This window comes from Macrotis lagotis, chromosome X (assembly GCF_037893015.1).
Source record: "Macrotis lagotis isolate mMagLag1 chromosome X, bilby.v1.9.chrom.fasta, whole genome shotgun sequence".
Classification (NCBI taxonomy): Eukaryota; Metazoa; Chordata; class Mammalia; order Peramelemorphia; family Peramelidae; genus Macrotis; species Macrotis lagotis.
This window is the reverse complement of record NC_133666.1, coordinates 306,515,746-306,540,170: the sequence shown is the minus strand read 5'-3', so window position 1 is coordinate 306,540,170 and position 24,425 is coordinate 306,515,746. Positions and strand designations below refer to the sequence as shown.

Sequence of the window (24,425 nt, the reverse complement as noted above, 5' to 3'; positions counted from 1 at the left end):
CCTGTCTGGAGAAAATGTTAACACAGAGGAGGGATGAAAATGTTTGCTGAGTGACTGATGAGATGATTTGATTAGATAGCTCCTCTTTCATAAAAAAAATACAGTTTACATTTCATAGTACTTGAAGGTCACCTTCCTTACAATCACTTGCAGTTTTATATATCATTCCCATTTTACAGATGAGGAAAAGTTAAAGTAATTTTTGAGGGTCACACAGCCAGGAAGCATCAGAGCCAGGATATAAATCTAGGATTACTGTCTCCTCTTTCTATACTATTATCACAAAACTTTGAAAGGTAAAATATATGTTTCTCTGCCCTGAGCATTTCCTACTTATCTGCCTACATAGCTACACTTCTTTATGCTTTGAAAAAAATAGTTGGTAATAGAAAATTCAAAGTGACTTTAAGAATCTCAATTGATTTGCTAGTTGGAGGCAGAGGGATCTAGATTAGAGTAGCTTAGAACAAAGGAAAATACAAGATTAAGGGTTCTAGATTTTAATTAACTATTTGACTTTGGTGAGTTGTTGCTCTTTGAAAAGTAACATAGCGTAATGGGTTTTGACTTGAGAGTCAGAATTAAGAGTCCAAGATTTCTCACTAAATAGTTGTATGACTTAGGGTAAGTCACTTAACTTCTGTAGGGCTCGGTATTTTTTATATCTGAAATATTATTTTATTTTTAAAATTAATTGATTCTTTTCCAACTAAATGTAAAAAATACATTCATTTTTTGGGTAAGATTTTGAGTTTCAAATTTTTTCCTTGCCATTATGTATACAGCAGGTACATCATTAATACTTGAGATGAATATGATAAAGACTGGCCCACATCATATGTACCATATGTACATATCATATCACAAAATAGTAGATTAAGAGTTGGGAGGGACTTTAGAGGCAAGACATTAATTCTAGCACTCCTATTTTATAGACGAGGAATCTGTAATAGAGGGGAAATCACTTGCTAAGGGTCATGAAGCAAGTAAATTACCCAAGGTAGTATTTGAACCCAGGCCTTCTTGACTACAATTCCGATGCCTCATCTGTCATATGAAACTTCAGGAGTATAGATGCAATAGCATTCATCTAAGACAAATCATTTAGTGGATGAGGTAGGAGATGGATACAGGGGCTCTTGGAGTCATAAGAGTCTGGAAAATGAGCATGGAAGGGAAGATTACTTAAGTCCCTTGAAATGGGATGGGTTAGGAAGGGGTTGAATTATGCCACTGTTTCAAGATAGTTGCTTGAAAGTGTCAACCTTAAGGCCAGGGAATCTATGATGTACAAAAAGAGAACTCAAGGTGAGCAGGAATGTGAGGCTGAATGCAATTCAGAGTGAGCCCTCCCATGCCTTTTCCAGTGGTATGGGCTACTCACTGTTAACAAGTAGCTGGAGGCCACCCACACAATGGGTTCATTGGCCTTCTTGTCCATATAGTAGTGTTTTCCCAGGATCAAATGGGAAATGGTTATGTGTTCTACCTTCAAGTCCTGCCATGAGGCCTCTAGAATATCTGCTGAAGGGAAAGGAAGCTAAAGACTGTCTTCTCAAGGTGACCCACAGGAATCAGTCTCCATCACAGTTGGCTTTGGTTAGAATCAAATCAGGTTTCTACCAAATAGCCTTTGAACTAATTAGGCCACAATATGGGACGCAAATTGCTATGGTGAGGGACAGATAATCAGCACAGTGGATAGAGTATTGGCCTTGGAGTCAGGAGGTCTTGAGTTCAAATTCAGCCTTAGGCACTAGTTCTGTGACCCTGGACACTTTCTAGCTGGGAAAGGAAATAGCAAATCATGCTATTATCTTTGCCAAAAAAACCCTAAATGGGATCATGAATCGTCAGACCTGACTGAAACCACTAAACAACAACAAGAGCAAAAGAAAATGGCACCAGTGCAGCGTCATCACAAGTCTTATAGTTAAACAGCGCTCTAAAGGTTGGGCTTTATACAGATCATTTTATTCAATCTTCAGAATTCCCTACAGAAGGTGATCTTGTCCCCACTTTATAAATGAGAAAATTGAGGCTTAGGGATTTACCTAGGGTCACATGGCTAGGCTATGTCAGTGGTCAAATAAGAATTCTGGTCTATGCAGTGCTCTATTCCCTGGGCCAGGCCTTACTGCCTCTCTCCTACACTAATGATTGCAATTTGAGAGCAATCACATTTAGTACAGATGGAAATATGAACAGAAGGGCACATAGCAAATAAGATATTTTTGTCACTGTTTTGCTAAAATGAACATTACCTTTTTGGCAGACTATAAATTATTTGCGCATGATTTTATTCTCTTATTTTGTTAGTAATAATATATTATTTGCTATTGATAAAATAATTACTTTAAAATTTTCAGGTACATTGTATTCACTTTTCCCCTTGATCCTCATAACCATCTGATGAGTGGGCACCATAAAGGTTATTATACACATTTTACAAAAGACAGAAGTATTCAGTGACTTGCCCATAGTCACATAGCCATTAGGGACCAGAGAAATTCAAACCCAGTTTTCTCTTGATTCTAAGTCTAATTCTCCTTCCTGTCATTTGTTTATCTGTCGTGGAGACAACTTAAGTTTATAATAAAAATTATGTCTTAAAAATGGAAAACCTGGAATTCTTGGCTACAAAGGGTAGAGTCATTTCTGGTCCTCAATTTCTTCATCTGCAAAATAGGGGTGAAAATATCTGTCCTGCTTGCATCTGGAGGTTAGAAGAATCAAAGGAGAAAACATACAGGGGATTTCTTAGAACACACTTCAGTTCTGGACAAATGTAAGGTATTATGACCACCATGATTTTTCCCTGTTCATGTGAAAGCTCTATCCCTGATACAAAAAGAAGAGTGAGAACAGGATTGAGTCATCAGGGGCCTAGCATCTAAAAAGGGTCTAGTGGGTAATTCATGACCCTAGATTTACTCTTGTTAACATAAAGCCAGAGGAAGTAGTTGAACAGGCAGAACAGACCAAGCAGAAACAGGAAGGAAAGAAGATTATTTGACCTGGCAACTTGCTTTAGACCTTGGTAGGCCAAGCCGAGTTCTCCATCTTCATTCAAATATCCCCAGTCCTCAGTCTTGCTAGAAATAAAGGACAGGAGAAAAAAAAGGAAACCAGTAGATAGAGAGATAGGTAATCAGACAGATATATCAGAAGAGAAAGTTAAGAAAGCCCAGTGAGCCCAGATATAATTCAAAAATAAAGGAAGGAATTAAGGCAGGGTAGAGACCAAAGGATAGCATCTGTGTGAGATACATTCAGATAAGGGAAAGATAAGATCGCTGCATGATCTATATCCTATCTTATTTCCCTCGAATGCATGGCAAATCCTTGGGGGGTTATCAGGCTCTTGTTTTTTATACTTAGTTAACCATCATGAAAATACATTTTTCATGCCTTCAGCCTCATGTTATCATCACCTATGATTATAGCAAATAAAGCAAGCGGGGCAAATACATACCAAAGTGAAAATAAAGGATAACTTACGTGTGGTGCTTCTGGGAATCTGCCCTAACGAGGAGGAGGAGGATGGATAAAGTTCCATGGCCCAATGAATGCCTTCACACACACACACACACACACACACACACACACACACACACACACACACACACACCAGAGATGCATTTACCTGAATGATCAAGATCCAGGGAGTGAAAGAAAGCAATGAAAGCTTGCAAAGCCAAGGCAGAGAGGAAAGGGTCTGCTTCCACGCTGGGTAGAGGGGATGGGAGTACTCGAGATGGAATAGCAAATGATTTAGAATGCCAAGCAGGAAGAAGGAATGATTCACCACTACCTCACCACCTACAGATTTATGACGTTAATGATTTTGAGACAATCTGGCTCTGCTTAAATAAAAAAAAAATAGCGGAATACATGCAGAAATCTGGTGTCTTGTTCAAAGTAGATATCTGGTATTATGTTTTTCCTGTATAGAATTGTAAGATTTTTTTTGACAGCAACCCTAATATCAAGTTCAGACCCTGTGCAAAGAAGCAACTTAGTTAATGCCTCATATTGATAACTGAGTTGCTCCATTGACCTGTCCATTTCTAGACAGTATCAGACCTTTCCCCTTCACACTCCCCTCTTCTCCTTCCTCATAAGCTTATACTCTCAGAGCTTATTATATCTGTGCTAATGAATTCACAGAACTCTTCTGTTCTATGATCAATTCATTATAAAAATACTTATTATCTGTTTGTTCTAGGCAATAGACATTAAAAAGGCATTATATAATACAATTTTCATGCCTTCATGGAGCTTATTTTTTTCTAATAGGCAATATGATATATATGCAGATCCCTAACATAGAAATATCACCATTATATCATCATTACATTAGAAGTTAATAGAACAAAGGGGGAAAATTATTACCAAGGAAAAGATGGAGGGTGAGAGAAAAATGTGTAGAAGAGGTAATTTTTGAGGTAGATTTCAAAGGAAAAGTAGGAATTCAAAGGGTAAAGAGGGAGAAAGAAGGCATCTAGGGATATATATGAACAAAGGCATGAACATAGAAAAAGTAAATGCCACATTTGAAGGATAAAGACTGTGGTTTTACTAGAGCATAGAGTCAGGGGAAGAGGATATGAGGAAAGTATGGAAATATAGATAAGGCTAGAATTTGGAAGACTATGAACATCAGACAAAGTAATGTGAGTTTTATTCAGGAGGCAATGGGAAGTCATTGAAGAATTTTTTAATGAAGGAATGACCTGATCAGATCTGGAAGTTATTCTGAAAGTGTTATGGAAAATGGGTCAGAGTGGGGGAAACTGGAGGTAAGAAGACCTGTTGGGATGCTTTTACAATAGTTTAGATTTATGACTATAGAGCATATCCTTGAGTGGTAGCAGTGGAAGTAGGGATAAAGAGAAGGACAGAAGAGTTACTCCAAGAGTGGAAACCACGGGGTTTGGTAACAAACTGATGAATAATGTGAGGGATGTCACAAATATGGGTGAAGGGGTGAAAGAATAGTGGTAAACTTGACTAAACTAGTGATGTCATTTTTTTTTTTGTTTCTGCAAGGCAATGGGGGATTAAGTGACTTGCCCAAGATCACATAGCTATGTAATTATTAAGTATCTGAGGTCACATTTGAACTCAGATCTTCCTGATTCCAAGGCCAATGCTCTCTCCATTGTGCCACCTAGCTAACCAGAAATAGTGATGTCTTAAGAAGAGCAGGTTTAAGAGAAAAGTAAAGTGTGATTTTTGGTCATTGGGGTTCGAAATATTTGCAGGACATCCAAGTGGAGAAGTTAGATTAATAGGTGCCATTTTAACTTGGAGTCTTTGGGTCAAGATCATATCAAAGGAATAACATAGCTGGAAATTTCTGACAATATGTTTGGCCCTCAGTCTATACACTTTTAAAAGTGAAAAATGACCTTTGAGATCACAAAGCATTGTCAAAGCATGCAGTTATATCACCTTCACATACATTGTCTTAATAACCCTCACAACAACCCTCAAGGTAAGTGGGATGGGTAAAATGTGAAAACTGAAGCTTCAAAAGATCAATGATGATGAAGCAGATCCCAGACTAGGACCACATCTCTTTGAATTCTACTCATTGCTCTTCTCACTACACTATGCCAAGACATATTTGAGAGATGACGAGGCTTTCTTTAGCACTCCCTTCTAGAGGAGACCACTCTTGCTCTCCCTACTTACAGCGATCTTCTTCGGGAGCAAAGAAAATTTTGCAGACATCTGAAGGGCAAGAAATCACAGTAGAAAATTCACTAGTTTTGGAATCAAAGGACTTCATTTTAAATTGTGCCTCTGACCTTATTGCCTTCTTGACCTAGGACAAGTTGCAATCTCTCAGGTCCTCAGTTTCTATACTTATACAATGGGTGCAGGTGGGGTTGAACTGATGTTGTCTGTGATATCTTCTATCTACTTTTCTGTGTTTTTTTCTTGTTAGAACAATAGCTTTCATTTGATATCTACAAGATTTTTGTGTCTTGCAGTTTTATAGACAAGTTTATACAGTCTTTAAAGTTTTCAATAGTACAACCTGTTTCTCAGTATACCTGTCCCAGAAATGACATGGCACACCAGGACCTCAGAGATTTATCAAAAGAAGAGATTATCAGCAGAAGGGGGTAGGGGAAGGAAGGGATAGTGTGGATGGGGAGAAAGTGAAGACAAGGAAAGGAGAGAAAAGAGCTTTTTGTATCTTTTTTTCAGCCTAAAATTGAGGAAGATTTTCTGTGATTTCTCTATTTAATCTATTGCTAGCTTGAAAATGCCACCTAGCGGCTATAATAGAAAACAGTTTTATGAAATTGTTTTAATCAATCAATTAATATTTGCTGATTGCGTACTGCATGCATGACAATATTTCAAACATCAAATGAACATAAATGAATTTATTGTGATGAATTTAAATTGTAATAAAGTTTGATTGGACAGCAGTGTTGTACTAGAAATCAGGAAATTGGATCTTTGTCCCCTTCCTTGTATGAGACATCAAAGGATTCTATAGGTTTAGGGTTAGACTGACCATGGAGATAATTTGGACTCATCCTTTGCTCTTCTAGGTAAGAAAAATGAGCCCTAGAGAGAAGTGATTTGTCCAAGATTATACAATGAAATAAAGATTTAATTTAGATGAAGGATTTCTTTCTAGCTCTTTGATTCTATTTTTGTTAATCTGGATATATATAATATATATAATAATATATAATATATATAATATATATATATATATAATAGTCAAAATGACTTAGTTGCTCAAAATTGTTCTCAAAACAATATTGTTACTGTATGCAATGTTCTCTTGGTTCTGCTCATTTTGCTCTTCTTTATTTTGTACAAGGCTTTTCTAAAAGCCTTGTTTTCCTAAAATCATTGAAATCATTTCTTATAGCATAGCACAATTATTTATGATAAACAGATGTAGAGAATTATTTTACATAGATATACATATTTGTATCCAATGATTCTATTTTTGCTATTGTTCAGTCATTTTTCAGTTGTATTCAAATCTTTGTGACCTTATTTGAGGTTTTCTTGGCAAAGATACTGGAGAGGTTTGCCATTTCTTTCTCCAACTCTTTTACACATGAGAAAACAAAGGCAAACAGTATTAAGTAACTTGCCCAGGGTCACAAAATTAGTAAATCTCTGAGGCCAGATTTGAACTCAAATCTTCCTGACTTCAAGGTCAGCACTCTATCCACTGCACCTCCTAGTTGCCCTTTTGATTCCATAGTCCTTGCTATAAATTGTGTGTGTGTGTGTGTGTGTGTGTGTGTGTGTGTGTGTAAATAGGATAACAGACCTACAACAAATGTGACATAACCTCTCGCCTAGGAGTGCTGCAGAAATAGAAATTGGCAATCACTTCTCTTGCAATGTTGAACTGTTATCTTCCAAGAGGTAGGGTTAGAGCAGTTCAACCTTTCCAGGTCTTTTCTAGGACTGAGATTATAAAATTCTTATCTCTAAAAAAGAGAAACCTTCTGGGACTGTCTATGTCTTTAGTTTTCATTTTTTTTCTACACTATCTCTTGGTTCTAGTTTATAAAGATACCGAGAGTACAAGACATCTTCAATCTATGAAATAAGGGACCCAAGCCATTTGAAGTTTCAAACTTCACAAAACACATAAAATTATTTGTGGTACTTGACAATCTGCTTTTTTTGGCAGAAACAAATGTTGCTGAAAGCTGCAGCATTTTCACAAACATTAGGGCATTTTAAATTCCAAAAGAAAAATCACAGGTGTCTAACCAGGGGTAGTGAAAGAAATTGTTTACAAACCCAGGCCTGGGAATCTGGAGGTTCCACTCAGTTGTATTGTATCCCAGATGGCACAAACCTGAAGTGTCTGGGTAGCCTGGTGTCTAAACCTAACTCTCCAAAAGGTTCACTTTTCATTCCTAACATTCCCTTCCTTAATAAACAAGGTCAATTGTGCTTACTCAGCATATGAGTCATGTGTATCACATCATGCACACCCACATCATACATACATAATACATACATATATATATATATATATATAATATCTTAATGCATGTGTGTATACACCATGGTATTAACTGTATATACTTCATGCATATATGCACCATGCATATATGGACCGAGCATACCAATCAATAGCTGCTTTTTACGTAGAATATTCAGTGATTTGAAAAGTTTCTCAGGCCTCTGATAGGCAACTGTCCTAGGGTCATGTTAGCCCAACCTGTCACTGTGCTAAAGAGTTGATTCTTTGGGATTTCTCCACTTTGGCAAAGCTGAATTGGAAGAGTGACCCAATAGGAGGAACATGGTATGAAAAGTTCAATCCTTGTTTGACTTTGCCCTGACCTCTCTGTGATCTTGAACAAGTTAGATTAATTTTTGATTTAATAAATTCTTGGGGCAGCTGGGTGGTGCAGTGGAAAGAACAATCAGCCCTGGAATTCAGAATAACTGAGGTCAAATCTGGCCTCAGACATTTTACTAGTTTTGCAACCCTGGGCAAGTTAACCCTGATCATCTCCCAAACAATTCTTATTAATTGAAAAAAATTAAAAAAGTGATTATTAAAAAAAAGAACAAGTCATTTCCCCCTCTCTATGCCTCAGTTTCCAACACAAGATAAAATGACTCAAACCACAATATCATAGATTTTAGAGCTAAAAGAGAACTATTCTATTTCTTTTATTTTGCAGATGAATCTAAATTTTGACTTTTTTTTTTTAACTTCTTAACACTATAAATAAGAGTGGAGTGCAGGGAGGAAAAGAGAGATGAGAAGATCAGTAAAGATTTTGTTTTCAAGATCTCATTTCAAGGCTTCATTTAAAAAATGAGGCTCAGGGGAGGCTAGGTGGCGCAGTGGATCTCAGAGCACTGGCCTTGGAGACAGGAGTACCTGGGTTCAAATCCAGCCTCAGACACTTAATAATTACCTAGCCGTGTGGCCTTGGGCAAGCCACTTAACCCCATTGCCTTGCAAAAAAAAAAAATGAGGATCAGAGAGGTTAAGTTTTTTGTCCACAGTTGCAGAGATAATATTTTGTAGAAGCATGACTTCATCCCAGATCTTCCTGACCTCAAAGTCAACTCTCTATATATTATTATATCATACTTGTATTTATGATTATTCCTAAATGAAATTTTTCTTCCCACTTCTAAAAATATTTTATTTTTATTTTCAATTCTAAATTCTCTCTCTCCACTCCTCCTATGATACTCATAATACAATCATTATGTTTCCACATTAGCCATGTTCCAATGGAAAATAAAAAGCAAGAAATTAAAGGAAAAAATATGCTTCAATTTATACCCTGCATCCCTTACTTCTCTATTTGAAGGTAGGTGACATTTTTATTAATCCTTTGGATCACTGAATTGATCCAAGTTACTAAGGCTTTCACAACTGATTATCTTTATAAAATTGCTGATAATGAGTAGATTGTTCACTTTGTTCTGCTCACTTTATTTCATCTCAATTCATATAAGTCTTCCTAGATTATTTTCTGAAACCATCCCTTTCATCATTTTTTTTACAGAACAGCAGTTTTCTATCACCTCATATACCATAACTTGTTCAGTCTTTCCCCAACTGGTCCCAAATGAAGTTGTAAAACCTTGTTTGCTCTTTCTCAGGTCTATAAATTTGGGGGAAATAGACATGTAAAGATCAACAGGGATTCTCTATGGGAATATAAACAACACTGGTAGGAAAAAAAGTCCCTTATACACTCAACAGAGCACATACATAATATGTGTGGGGGGGCTGTGTTTGGGAGAAAATAAATTCCTCTTTTTTAAAGAATCCTGGGTTTGTTGAAGGCAGCCTTTAGCATAGTGAGCTGCCCTCCTAGGCAGGGATCCAAGAAACCATTAGTCAATGGTATCAGGTCTCTGCCATCTTGTGCATCTGCCTGTTCTTCCTCTCTGAGCACCAAGGCAATCATAAAATTCTTTCTCCAAGGTAGATGTGCCAGGTTGGCCTAGAGACAAAACACCCCATGCCTACCTGGAAGGCACCCAGTCACTGGGGGAACTTGTTCTTCAGAATCTTTTTTTTGGGGTAATGTAAATAGTTCCTACCCTGTGTTTGACTTAATCTCACAGACTATTCATTTCTTATTGTGGGCTGGGCTTGCTAGGAAATGAGTTATTTTAGCTATAATAGAAGTTATTTTTAATTTTATCATCATCATCATCATCACCATTATTACTACTGTATGGGAAGACACAAATTCAGGATATTAAATGGCCCCTAAGAAAACCAATGCTCAATCTTGGCTTCCTGCCAGGTTTTTGGAGGTAATAAAAAGGAAGCTGATAATAGCAAGCCTCTGAAGATTAGGGGAATGTCACTGCTTATTTGTCAGGACCAAACACACCAGAAGTTTTTTATCATCTGAGTAAATTTATCTTGGTCCACAATAATTTAAAATAACTAAATCTGGATCCCAGTTTAAAACCCCTAGAGAATCATCTTCAGTTTTTTTCCTATGTTCCTCTTTTCTTCCTTTGTCCCCTTCTCTCTCTCTTCCCTCACACCTTTTAGAATAATTTTATTTCTTTAAGAATAAATTCATCATTTCTGTAAATTTGGTTAAATGATGATCAGGGGTCATGGCAGGAGGATCACTGGATTGAGTGAAGATGTAATTTTATGTAATAACAAAAAGATTATAAAGACAAACAATGTTGCAAAACACCAACACAAAAAAGCCTGAAGCTTGAGACAAAGCCACCCCAACACTAGGTGAGCAGAGGCCAACTTGAACATAAAATTCAAAGCCAGAAATGGGTTTAAAAAATCAATAGTCAACAACAATAATTACAAAAAACATGGCCATAGAAAACTACTATGATGGCAGGGAAGAACAAGACACAAATTCAGAAAAAGGTACCATTGTGAAAATAAATACCAGAAAAAGCCTCAAAGAAAAATGCTAAACCAAGCCCAACAAGAATTTCTGGAATAGTTAAAGAAAGAGATAAGAGGAAACATTGGGAAAAGAATAGAGTGCTGTAAAAAAATTATGAAGAGAATGTATGGTAAAAGACACATAAAAATATGGAAGAAAATAGCATCTTAAAAATCAGAACTGTCCTAATGGTAAAAGAGGTATAAAAATTCAAGGAAGGAGAGAACACCTTCAAAAGTAGGATTGACCAAATGCAAAAAGAGATACAAGACCTCACTAAAGAAAATAATTCCTTAGAAATTAGATTGGACAAGTGAAAACTAAGGATTCTATGAGAAAACAAGAAACAATAAAGTCAAAAGAATAAAAAATGTGAAATATATAATTGGAAAAACAACCAACCTGAAAAATAGACTGAGGTGAGATAATTTAAGAATTATTGATCAACCTGAAAGCCATGTTTAAAAAAAATATCCTAGATATCATTTCAAGAAATTTTATAAAGGAAAACTTCTCCTATCTTAGATCCAGAGAATAAACTAAAAAATGAAAGGATTCATTGAATACCACCTAAAAGAAATTCCCAAATAAAAGCTCGAAGGGATATTAAAACCAAATTCTAGAACTTCCAGGTTAAGGAGAAAATATTGCAAGCTGCCAAAAGAAACTGCTCAACTATCATGAAGCTTCAGTCAGGATCATTCAGGATTTGGCAGTTTCCACATTAAAGAACTGGAGGACTTGGAATATGATATTCTGGAAAGCAAAGGAGTTGAATTACTACCAAAAATAATCTACCCAGAAAAATTGAGTATAATCCTCAGGAGAATAAATGGATAATCAATGAAATAGAAGACTTTCAAGCATTCTAGAAGAAAAGATCAGAGTCAATAGAAAATTTGACATTCAAATACAAGAATCAAGAAATGCATAAAAAGGTAAACATGAAAGATTAATCATAATGGACTCAAGAAATTGTTTCAATGCTATTTGGGAAGATGATAATTAACTCCTAAGAACTTGTCATTATCAGGGCAGTGAAAAGAGCCCTACATAGAAAGAGAGCATAAATGTGAATCAATTATGTTAGGATGTTCTAAAAAATGAATAAATGAAAAAGAGAAATGCATTGGCAGAAAGGAGAAGGAAGAAGTAGAATGGGTAAGATTTTTTCACATAAAAGAGGTATGTAAGAAAGCTTTTATAGGGAAGGGGAAAGTGGTAGGATAGTGGGTAATGCTTGAACCTCACTCATTTGAATTGGTTCTAAGAGGGAAGAAGATATACATACATATATGTGTGTATGTGTATACACACACTCAATTGGGTATAGAACTTTAATAGGGAAATAGGAGGAGAAAGGGATGAGATATGGGAAGGGATGATAAAAAAGAAGGAAGATTAAGACCGGCAGTAGTCAGAAGCAAAACAGATTTTTGAGAAGAATGAAGATAAGAGAGAAGGATTAACAGAAGTAAATAGGATGGAATGAAATACACAGTTGCTAATTCTAACTGTGAATGAGTTCACCAACAAAACAGAAGCAGATAGCAGAAAGGATCAGAAATCAGAATCCAACAATATGCTGTTTACAAGAGACATACTTGAAACAGAAAGATACAAAGTTAATATAAAGGGCTAACCAGAATGCATTAATGCTTCAGTTGAAGTTAAAAAATATAAAGGTAGCAATCATGACCTCAGACAAGGCAAAAGCAAAAAGATACCTTATTAAAATAAATAATTAGGGAAACTAGTTTTGCTAAAAGCTACAATGATAATGAAGTAATTTCAAAAAATTTATAGCAAGTTTCTGTGATCAAGGTCTCATTTTTCAAATATATAGTGGACTGAGCCAAATTTATAAAAATAAGAGCCAATTCCCAAATGCTATTAAAAAGCAGTTTCCAGAAGAAGAAATCAGCTATCTATAATCATAAAAAATGCTCTAAATCACTATTGATTAGAGAAATTCAAATTAAAACAACTCTGAGGAACATTTCAACCCTATCAGAAATGAAATATGCTGGAGGAGATGAGGAAAAATAGGTACACTAATAAATATTGGAGTTCTCCAAACATTCTGGAACAATTGGAAGTATGTCCAAAGGTCTATCAAACTGTAAATAATCCTTTGATTTAGCAATACCAGTACTAGGTCTCTTTGACAAAGAGATCAGAGGAAAAAGAACAGGATATATATGTACAAAAATATTTATAGCAGCAGCTGTTTTTGTTTGGCAAAGAATTTGAAATTGAGGAGATGCCCATCAACTGGGGATTGGCAGAGCAAGTTGTGGCACATGGTTATGATAGAGTACTATTGTGCTATAAGAGAGGGGTGGATTCAGAAAAAAAACCATGGCAAGACCCCTATGAACTGATGCAAAGTAAAGTGAGAAGAACCAGGATATCACTGTGTGTAGTAATAGCAGTGTTGTAATGATGACCAACTTCAAAAGACGTGGCTATCAATTCAATGATCCAAGACAATTCCAAAGGATTCATGATGAAAAAGTGTTAGCTACTTTCAGTGAAAGAAATTATGAACTCTGAGTGCAAATCAAAGCATAGCATCTTGCTTTCTTTATTTTTATTATTATTTTTTTGAGTGTGATATGGTTAAGAGGGAAATGTTCATAAATAATTTCATTTGCTTGTCTTCTAGATGGGGGAGGAGTGGGAGGGAGGGAGAGAGAGATTTGGAACTCAAAATTTAAAAGGAGAAAAATGTTAAAAATAAATAATGATATTTTTTCTTTCTTTTTTTAGTCAGGCAATGGGGTTAAGTGACTTGTCCAAGGCCACTCAGCTAGGTAATTATTAAGTGTCTGAGGCCAGATTTGAACTCAGGTACTCCTGACTCCAGGGCTGGTGCTCTATCCACTGCGCCCCAGCCACCCCTTGGAACCCCTTTTCAATTGTGAGTCCTCTTTCCCCTCATTTCAATTAAATTTCATTTATCTGCAAGCATATTAAACAACAAGTTCCTTTAAGAGGCCTATCAAGGTGCTATGTTGCTAGTCAAGAAGAGAGTTTTGCTGAACTGGATTGAATTGCTATAACACAGGGCCAGCTGGGATTAGGACAGAAAGAACAGAACATATGAATTTGGAGGAACCTTAGAAATTATCTTTACACTCCCATACAATAAAGACAGGTTTAACTGGCTAAAATAACAACTAGATGTTGCCTTCTTTGTCCCCTTCCCTTCAAGACTGTAGGGAAGCTCTTCTCTCTCAGTATGTATGAGTGGAGTTAGGCTCTAGTTTCTTCAAGTGTACTAGGCTTTCCCCAACCACACTGGAAGCTCCCTGAAGGCAAGAATATTTTCTCTCCTTTTATGTCTATCACAACATTTTGTACAGTGCTTGTACATATGCAAGAAATGTCTGCCTGAGCAAAAGTATCTACCTTCCTTCTCCTGGAGGAAGGACTTACCTATTTGTCTGGCAGACCCCATGATAAGCTTCAATGGCATCTTCCTGGTCCACATGCTTTTCACTGTTAGGCCAACTGGTCCGGGCATTAATGTTTGGCTCCTAGAGAAAAATGTAACAGACCAAGACAAATAAAGACAATCATGCTTATACAAAAATCTGTCAATGGAGTGTAAACTCTACAAATAAGTATTAAGTGCACACACACCAGCATAGCATTTTGAATAAGACCCTCTAGGAACAGAGTTGAGTATACTTCATTGTTGGAGGCAGGGTCAAGTACAGAAAGACTTTTCTGAGTATGCTGCTTTAAAAGGTGAAATTCATCCTATGGAATAAAATAAATAAAACTCCTCCTCTCCCCCCCCCCCCTTTTAAAAAAGCAAAACCAGAGAAGGAGATGAGAGAGTTGGTTTGTAGTTGTGCTAAGTCCTTGCTCTTTTAGAGAGATTCCTTTCCCTGTCTCCCCCCAACTCCTCTTTGTTGTGAAGTATCCTAAGGAAATAGCTGAAGTCTTTTTCCAAAGAACTTGAACTCAGATGCTTATAAGATATGGGAGAAAACTGGGGCCATGACTGTTAATTCCTTCACACTCAACTCCTCCTCTCTCTTAGTTTCCTTTAGTTCAACAAATGCCAGGGTAAAGCAGAAGTTGTACAGTGCCTCTTCAACCCCCCATCATTTCCCATCTCTTCCTACATTAGATCTTGCTCATCTCTCTTCCCTTTCCCAATTGTTGAGTCTTAAGATGCTAGGTTGGATTCCCCAAGCCAAGGAAGGAGGGAAGGGGTGGGGTCAGCCTCTTACTGTGCCAGGCAACAGGTATCCAGAGTATTCAGGCAACAGGTATCCAGAGTATTAAAGTAAAGTATAAAAATTTCCCCCAAAAGTAAAATGGGTTTGAAAGAGAAAGGTAAAAGCCAAGAAAAGAATATAGTGATTAGTTGTGTTTCTGGGATATATAATCATTTCCCTCTGGACTTATCTATTGTGAGTTGGAGTCACAGGTTTCATAGTCCATGCATGGTCCTATTAGAATGGTTCACACACTGAGTAACCTGAAGTCCTTCTAGAAATTTTAGGGTGGAAACAACCTAGAAAGGTCACCAGATCTTTCAAGCAGGATTCCAAGGCCAAAGACATATTCCAAGGCCAGATTTGTCTCTGAAATCAGAGACAAATCCTTTAGTTTCAGCTTTTGTATAATACAGCCATGGCTCAATGGGAAGGGAAAGTCTGTGGTGACAAAGCCCAACCCTATCCATTATGCAATCTTTGGCCATGCGCCTTACCATGTTCCTGCCAGTATGCTTCCGCTGGTCTGCGCTCACAATTTGGGTCCTGAGGATGAGCACCTCCTCTTTGCGGACCTCCAGCTCCTCATTGGCTGACTTGAGCTGGTTCAGCAGGAGGGCATAGCTGTCTTGGACCTCATGGGTCGAGTTGTTCTGCATGGCCTGGTCAGCCACTGCCTTTCTCAGCTCATTCAGCTCATTTTTCAACTTTTTGTTCTCTGACTCCAGCTCTTGTCTCTGGAAAACACCAAGGTTCCCCATTATCTCTTATATGAGGCTCACCCTAGAAAAGGACTTGCCACCATGTGAGCATCCCCATGTACTTCCTCAATGAAGCCATTTGCAATCCCAGGGATGCTCTGTGGGGTGTCCTACAGACACATCTTTGAGACTATGAGTAAAGATACTTAACAACTAATAATGAATGACACTTTAAAATTTGCAAAATACTTTCCATAGTTTATCTCATTTGATGATCAAAAAACTTCTGAGAGGGAGATGCTATTATTCTCTTCCTCATTTTACAGATGAGGAAAGTGAGGCTGGGAGGTTAAGTGACTTGTCTAGAAATGCACAAGTGACCACAGAGGTGCCTGTGGTCAATCTGAACTCAAATCTTCCTCATTCCAAGCCTTGGCATTCTATTCACTGAACCAGCTAGTTCCTTAATAATCACTGATGATTCCATCAAGTCCCTGGGGAGTTCTTTTGTTGACTCAGCAATGGCAGATTTATGTCAACATATTTTCATTATGTGTTTCTCCCACTTAGTGCAGTAAAGTAGATAGAATATTGGATTGGGAAAGTTGGGAAGTCCTAGAAAACGGATTTTTTCTTTTTCAATTTTTGTCTTTTCATCCCTAGTAACTAGAACTTGGGAATCACTCAAACTACTAAATAGTTGAGACAGGAGTCTAAGCTTCCTTTCCCAGTTTGGCTTTATGGCTATGAAGGAACTAAATGACTTGGGCAAGACTTTACCTCAGCCTGGGTTTCTGTTGACTCATCTTTGTAGATGAGAGTGATGTCCAATGTCCCTTCTGATTTTAACACTGCTACAGTGGATGGAGAGGAGCTAGTGCTTTTGGTCCAAAGTATCAGACGTGAAGTTCTACATATTGCTGCCAGTATGCTGCAGAACCAGGTTAATGTGTAATTGGGAAATAGTTAACAAAATAAATAAAAATACAATTTACATAGATAATGTTAATATAGGCAGCTAGGTGGTGCCAGAGTGCAGAGAGTGCTGGGCCTGAAGTCAGGAAGATTCATCTGGGGGTAGCTAGGTGGTACAGTGGATAGAGCACTGGCCCTGGAATCAGGAGGACCTGAGTTCAAATGCAACCTCTGACACTCAAAAAATATCCAGCTATGCAACCTTGAGCAAATCACTTAACCCCAATGCCATAAGGAAGATTTATTTTCCTGAGTTCAAAATTGGCCTTGGATACGTAATAGCTGTATGACCCTGGGAGAGTCACTTCACCTGTTTGCCTTAGTTTCTTCATCGGTAAAATGAGTTGGAGAAAGAAATAGCAAACAGCTCCAGTATATTTGCTAAGAAAATCACAAATGGTTTGTAAAGAATTAGACAGGACTGACTAATATGCAGCCCACAGGGATCCTTATGTAGGTTTAATGGGCCTGTCTCTATTTGAATCTGATACCCTTGCTCTAGGAGACTATTATTTTTTTGCAAGACAATGCGGTTAAGTGACTTGCCCCAGGTCACATAGCTACATAATTATTACGTATTTGAGGTCAGATTTGAATTCAGGTCCTCCTGACTCCAGGGCCAGTGCTCTATCTACTGAGTCACCTAGCTGTCCCTTAGGACACTCTTTAAGGCTATCAGTTGTAGAGAAGGTTCAAACCTGCCCTGGTGGATAAAATTTTCACCTCTGGGAGGTCATATGTCAAATAATTATCCCAGTCCCTAGTCACCAAAAACCAGCTTAGTGAGGGGCAGGGAGTTTAAAAAAATCAAATTACTAGTTCTAGTCTGGGCTCTTCTACTATTTTTTAATACCTAGATAAGATACCTTTCCCTTTCTGGACCTCAGTTTCCCCCACATATAAGATGAGGGCTTAGACTAGATGGCTTCTAAGTCCTTCCTATTGGAGTCCATGACAAATGCAGAATGTGTGTCAGTTATAATATCAAACTCCAGGTGTCCCCACTCACCAATGATAACACTCAACAAAGAGAAGTGGGAATGTTCAAACAAAAACAAGGCAATTTCCACTCATTTCTGTTTTTTCCAACCACACTATATCAACACCCTCTCACACTTTGTTTCTCCATCATGAACCTCTTTGAGAAACATTGCCCCAAAAGAACACATCACAACATACCATGGACATTTTCATGAGGCAGCTAAGTGTTATGTCACCCTGAGGAGAGGATTATAGGATAAGGGAGGTCACCTTTCACTTCCCTTGAAATCCCCAAGTCTGGGACAATGGAATTTTTCTGAATCTCCAGAATGATGCACTCATTTATTTTAATGAGCTCAGTGATATGATTAACCAAGGGACCTGATGACTCCATATAATTTTTTTCTACAAATAAAGAATGGGGGTCACTCCTAGTAAAGATTAGGAATCCATGTGAAAGAGTTTCTAGCTTAAGAGCTTCTCCCACAATTGTCTCTGAAGGGATGTTGCCTGTGTCTAAATACTGGTGGTGAAGAAAGATCTGGAAGGAAGTAGAAATATGTCAGAAGGTTTGAAGGACAGTAAGAGTCTTGTCAAAAATCAAGAATGCTCTAGGCTAAAGATTGTGAGATGGTCTGTGGCTACAGAATGCAACAGTCAGGAAGATGTCCTCAATAACTTATCATTAATACTCAGCAACAAAAGAGGTCACAGAACATACCTGGTTCTTGGAAAAATTATGATTCTTATGTTCCTCTTCCTAAAGACTTTTTATCTGATTCTGTCCTAGTCTGAGAAAAGGGTACACCTGAACAGAACTGGAAATGGAAGTTTTTGTGCTAGGGTAAGTTGAACAAAGCAAACCTTTATTTATGCAGAGATATAGGGAGGGGTTAGGACATTTTCCTATTGAGGGAAACAAAACCCCAAGAACATTGTTATATAACATGGTCTTGAAGGAGAAGACAAAACTGGTTTTCGGAGAACAGGCCAGTGAACCTGTTACCTGTAGTTTCCTATTTAAACTATTTTATTTGCTGACTAGATAATAAGCAAGTGCTATCAGTGCCCGAGGACAAAGTCTCAGTTGCCATGTCCTAATTATGGCTCTGATACGACCCAAAGAAGGATCTAGGGCACAGTCTGCTCTGGTTCAGAGATCAGTTCTGGCTGATCAAGGGTTTAGGTCCATTTCATATTGGGTTTAGAGAAATATATGGTGCCAGTCTACATATCTCAAGCTTATAATATAATAATATTAAATTGTCTTATTACTTTTTTACCCCATCACATACCTAGAAATGGTATCAAAAGCTGTATCACACTTTCTCACTGAAATAATTCTATAATTGGGGGTTGTTTTCCTGAGGCCTTGGCAATAAATCGCAGATATGGCTAACAAAATGCCATAAAAATGAAGATATATAATAATTATATAATATAAACTTATATAATAATTTAAAATGTTCTAATCATGCTTCCTCTCCTCCAAAATGGGCATTACTGAGCTGGTACAGTGACTATATGGGGACCCCAAAGCATTATGTACAAAGTGTATTATTAGCATATAAACACTGCAACTCCAGTACAAATTTGATCTGCAACTAATGTGCCTATTAGAGCAAACAATTCCATATTTAATTAACAATGATTACTTTGAATTTAGAAAGGCTGAGCGAAGATACAGTGACATGGAAGATCCGGGATTTGGTTTTGGTTTTATAAAGATTTGTCTGTCTGGAACTTTCTTTTTCTCTTGATCAGTTTTTCTGAAGTGAGGCAATAAAATCCCCAAATCTTCCACTGATCTGAGAGCTGCTTCACAATACTCAAGTTGACCTATTTGGCATTTGTTGACAGATATCAGATCTCTTCACACTTCATTTAGGAAGCCATACATACAATTACCAGGTCATTAGCATGGATATCAAAAAAGGTCCTTCAAATTCTCCCTCACCAAATTATTAAGACAGGCTTAAGAGAGAATCCTGATTAAATATTGGCTACTGTCTTTGTAAACCATATTCTGACAATGGCAGAAACTGAGGGACAATGAAGGATGGCTTATGGGAAGGGGAGAGGTGACATGACTCTCTAGATAAGATCAGAGTTGGTTTTATAAGACAAATATATACATATGATACATACATACACACACACACACACACACACACACACACACACACACACACACCAATAGACCTAGGTGGCAACGGGAGGCCATCCAGGAAGGCTCTTCCCTCCCCATAAACTCCCCTTCTAACTGTAGCCCTTCACACTGATTGAAAATTTACCATTAACAATTTATTCTGTTCATTAAAGTAGTTAAGTGTTAAAGTAAATATAGCAGCAGGTTTAGAATCAGAAAGATCTAAACTCAAATCCTGACTCAGACACTTCCTAGCTATATGACCCAGTACAAGTCATTTGCCATCTATGAAATGGGGATAATAGTATCTATCTCATAGGGTTGATGTGAGTTCAAATGAGATAACAAATGTGAAGCCCTTTGCAAACTTTAAAAGTGCTATATAAATTATTTATAATAATAATAATAATAATTATTAATCATAATTATTGTTACATTTTTCTTCAATTTTAGAACTGGTAACACAAGTGGTACTGATTCCCAAAACAGTTTATACTTCTCTTATGAAACTTACTAATTTTATTTTAGAGTACAAAAATCTGATTATATGCTCTATGTCCATTGCTAGACTCTGAGTTCCTTGAAGTCAGGGGTTGTATGTTTGCTATTCATCATTGTTTTAATGATCCCTAGCACAAAACTCTGCCCATCATAGGCATTCAAAAATGTTGGCTCCAGGGGTGGCTAGGTGGTGTAGTGGATAGAGCACCGACCCTGGAGTCAGGAGGACCTGAGTTCAAATCCGACCTCAGACATTTAATAATTAATTACCTAGCTGTGTGGCCTTGGGCAAGCCACTTAACCCCATTGCCTTGCAAAAACCTAAAAAAAAATGTTGGCTCCATGTAAAACCATAACCGGAGAACTATTCCCTTCCCCTTGACATCTGACTGATGGCATTAACCATGTCTTACAGGAGCTAATGACAATAATAAAAACTAAGTAAAGAAGATTCAATCCTCCCTTATAAGGTAACATCACACACACACACACACACACACACACACACACACACACACACACACACACACACACGATGAATACCTGACAGCCTTTAGGTTACTGTGTTCTCAACAGTAAAGTCAAATCAACAAGAAGTTGTAATTATGATGATGGATATAATAACAGCTCAACATTATATACAACTTTAAAAACTTAGAAAGTTATTTCCATCCAAGAGTTTTCTAAAGCAGGTAATGCTAGCATTAAGTGGTGAAAATGTTTGTTCAGCATGGGTTATATCATAAGTAATCAGCCTTTCCCTTAACTCTGTTGTTTCCTAATGAAAGGCAGATGATCCAGGATTCCAGAGAGATGTCATTGAATAAGGATTTTATTTTAATGTTTTTGCAATGGCAATCATAAAGATAATCTACTAAGGAAAAGAGAGGTTGAGATCTGTGGAAGGAGAGAATGCCTACATCAGTGAAATCATAGGTCTTTGGAAGTCCCAAAGCTGATCATTGGTCCTAGAATCAAATCTGAATACTAGGCACTAGAGAAGGAGGAGATTTTCCCCAGATAACTGGCCTCACTGACAGTCTTTTCACAGAGTAGGATAACTAGTCATCTAGGAAAGAATCTGAAGGGGATAGAGCCCAGATCCCTCCATATTCCTCTCTCAGGTAGGATAAAAGGATATAGACAGTCCTGATTTCATCCTGGATCTTAGTTTACTGTCTAATGTATAGAATATTTTTGAATAGCTTCTGAATTGCAGATGACCCACTGTTCTCACCTACCCAAATCTGCTTATTTTGCCATTAAATTCAGTTTTTCTTTTCTGTGCCCCAGTGTCTAAGCACTATCTCCCTCTCCTCCTCTCATGTGTTAATATTACAAAGGAGGGTGAAGCCAGGAAAGATGACAAAGAATATGTTTGTAAGGAAGATGTCAAGATCTGTTTGTTTGCGTTTTTGCTACTATTTTATGCCCATAAGTTTTTTTCTCCTCATCTGGATTATAAGATCTTCTTTTCTCTCCTATAATAACTAATGAGGGCTGGGCACATGGTTGGTGGGCAACATGGAATAGTGGAAAAAACACAGGCCTTGGCGTCAGCAGGACCACTTCGGTTAATGGTTTTGATATTTACTGTGTGATCTCAGGCAAGTCACTGATCTCTATGAGCTTCTGTTTCTTTATTTGTTAAGCAGAGATGATAGTAATAGATGAACTACTTGTCTACCCCTCAAAGCTTATTATGTGACAAGTATCTGGTCAACTTTAAATCTCACTTCTTTGCCAATAGCTCTAAACCATGCTGCCTTCACTTTCACTATCATCTCAACTCCTCTCCAGCAGAAACTTGAATTTCACACTGAGAGCTACCCTGCGCTCTGAAAGAGTAGTGTTTTTCCTTATCTTGCCCTAAACCAAGCCCCCCCCCACCTTATTTCTAGGCTATCAGCTTCAAACTATGCCATGAACATTGACTTTGGTCAGAGAAGTGGTTGCACGGCCATTTAGGGAACAAAAGAGAGTTCCACTAGCTTGGCCTTACAAACTTGGATAATGGTCATGCCCATGGAGTAAATCCAATGGTAGGATGAGATCCCTGAAACAGCTATAATGGGGGGTGGAGGGTGAATGTAATCCCTCATGTAGAAGAGGATGGGAGCCTGCTTCTAGAAAGTCATTGTGATGTGCAATGAAGTGCCTTGCTCTCTGGTTTGGAGCATGTGTAGACATTGTGGAACTGGTTTCAGTTAACTCACCATGTAGCTAGAAGAAGCCTCTTTAATTGGCTATGATAACAGAACTGGTGGTGGTGGGGCATTAACATAACCTTTCTCTAGTTCAGTCTTTTTTATCTTCTTGGGCTTGGAAGAAACATTTGTATTTCTGTTCTTACTATTGTTTTTGAAGCAAACATATCTTTGAAAAATTAACTAATGTTATTTGGCTCACTGGTTCTAGGATGGTAACCCACTAGAATGAGGACACAATCTGAGAGCATTAGGAAAAAAATACTTCATCCCTTCAGGGGATCCCCTAGAATCCTGGAGAGATGTAGATAGTTTCAAGACAGAAAAGGGAATCTGGGGCATCACTACAAATAAGGGAGCTTCATCCTAATATGCTCTTCTTACTGGCAAAGGAAGATTATTGGGAAAAAAAGGGAATAAGGAGAGTCCATTTTAAGAGACAGGGTTTGGAGTAAATGATTTGCTAGTAAGATGGTGCTACTGTTAGTCCTAAAAGGAGAGGCAGGATGGATGACTTAATAATGCTAATTGTTTTTCACATTTTCCAATTCTCCTGACATGATCAAGGCTCCTCTGGGGATGCTTACTGAAAGCGGGCAAGTTTGGGTTTCATGGTATTCATCAAGTGTAAAAACTTACTAGCTCTTTTGAGACTTTTAAATCTCCCAGAAATCACACAGGAAAAATCCCTACTGAGAACTCTTGTACTGTGCTAGCAGCAACAGCCTAACTGGTTGAAAGGACCTTTCAGAGCCAATTTAATGGTTGTCATACCACTTGGCATTAGATGACTGGGGGCAACAGTCTGGGTCCTACCTGCTTGACTACTGGGGGATTTTTGAATATTGGTCAGTGGTAGAATATATGTAGGGCTTCTAGGTACTGGGTTTTCATGCAGGTCTGATGGTGGATATAACTGCATAATCGACCAACTCTGTCTTTGGCATCCCCTAAATCCCCTTTTCTCAAACTCTTTATCCTTTCTGGGTTCTCCTTTACCAAACCTGAGGTGTCCATGTTCCTTATCCCAATACTGGTTCTTAACTCAGATCTAACCAACTTATAGAACCATTAATTTTTAACTCTCCCATTTACCAGCTTTATCACTCTGGGGAAAGTCACTTAACTTCTTAGCTTCAATTTCAACATTCAATGAGTGCTTATATACAATATCAGAATAAAAATACTTAATACTACCTACCCCTCAGGGTTATGGGGAAAAAGCATATTGCAAGTCTCATTGTGATACAAAAACATGAGTGATTCCTAATTAATTCAGTTCAGTTCTGTCTCTTACAATGTTAGGAGTCAGTCTGGGTTATTAGAACTTCTATAGCTAACAATGATATTTGTATGTGTATGTATGATGATAGCATTATACATAGTATATATCTATGCATATATACATATATCCTGTTTATGCATACAATGCAACATAGACATATACATATTTATACAATACAATGATGCATGTGTCTGTGTTTGTGTGTACGTGTATGTGTGTGTATCCATCAGCCTATATTACCAGAACTTCTCTATCTGACACTGATGGTTGTATAATAATAATAATAATAATAATAATAATAATAATAATAATACTGTACACATATTTGGGTGTATATGTGTCTTTCTATGTTAATCTACATCTCTAGATATGTATTTATATATATACACAAACCTGTACTTTATATACATACACAAACCTGTACTTCCAGTTTGGTGTGTTTATATAGAGAGAAAGATTAAGTGATAGAAAG

The 24,425-nt window shown here is 37.5% G+C and overlaps 1 protein-coding gene across 3 annotated transcripts in view; it reads right to left on the bottom strand.

Annotated features, from left to right (window-relative positions):
- The window catches only part of MYO5B (myosin VB), a 565,377-nt gene that overhangs the window by 35,061 nt on the left and 505,891 nt on the right, over positions 1 to 24,425 (bottom strand). Inside the window, exons 28-30 of one of the 3 annotated variants that reach the window (XM_074208686.1) lie at positions 15,652 to 15,891; positions 14,361 to 14,461; positions 3,018 to 3,095 (exon numbers count right to left, since the gene is read on the bottom strand). In XM_074208686.1, the coding sequence (XP_074064787.1) occupies positions 3,018 to 3,095; positions 14,361 to 14,461; positions 15,652 to 15,891 (419 nt within the window). The remainder of the gene's footprint in view (positions 1 to 3,017; positions 3,096 to 14,360; positions 14,462 to 15,651; positions 15,892 to 24,425) is intronic. The other 2 variants (XM_074208684.1, XM_074208685.1) reach the window with 2 other exon arrangements.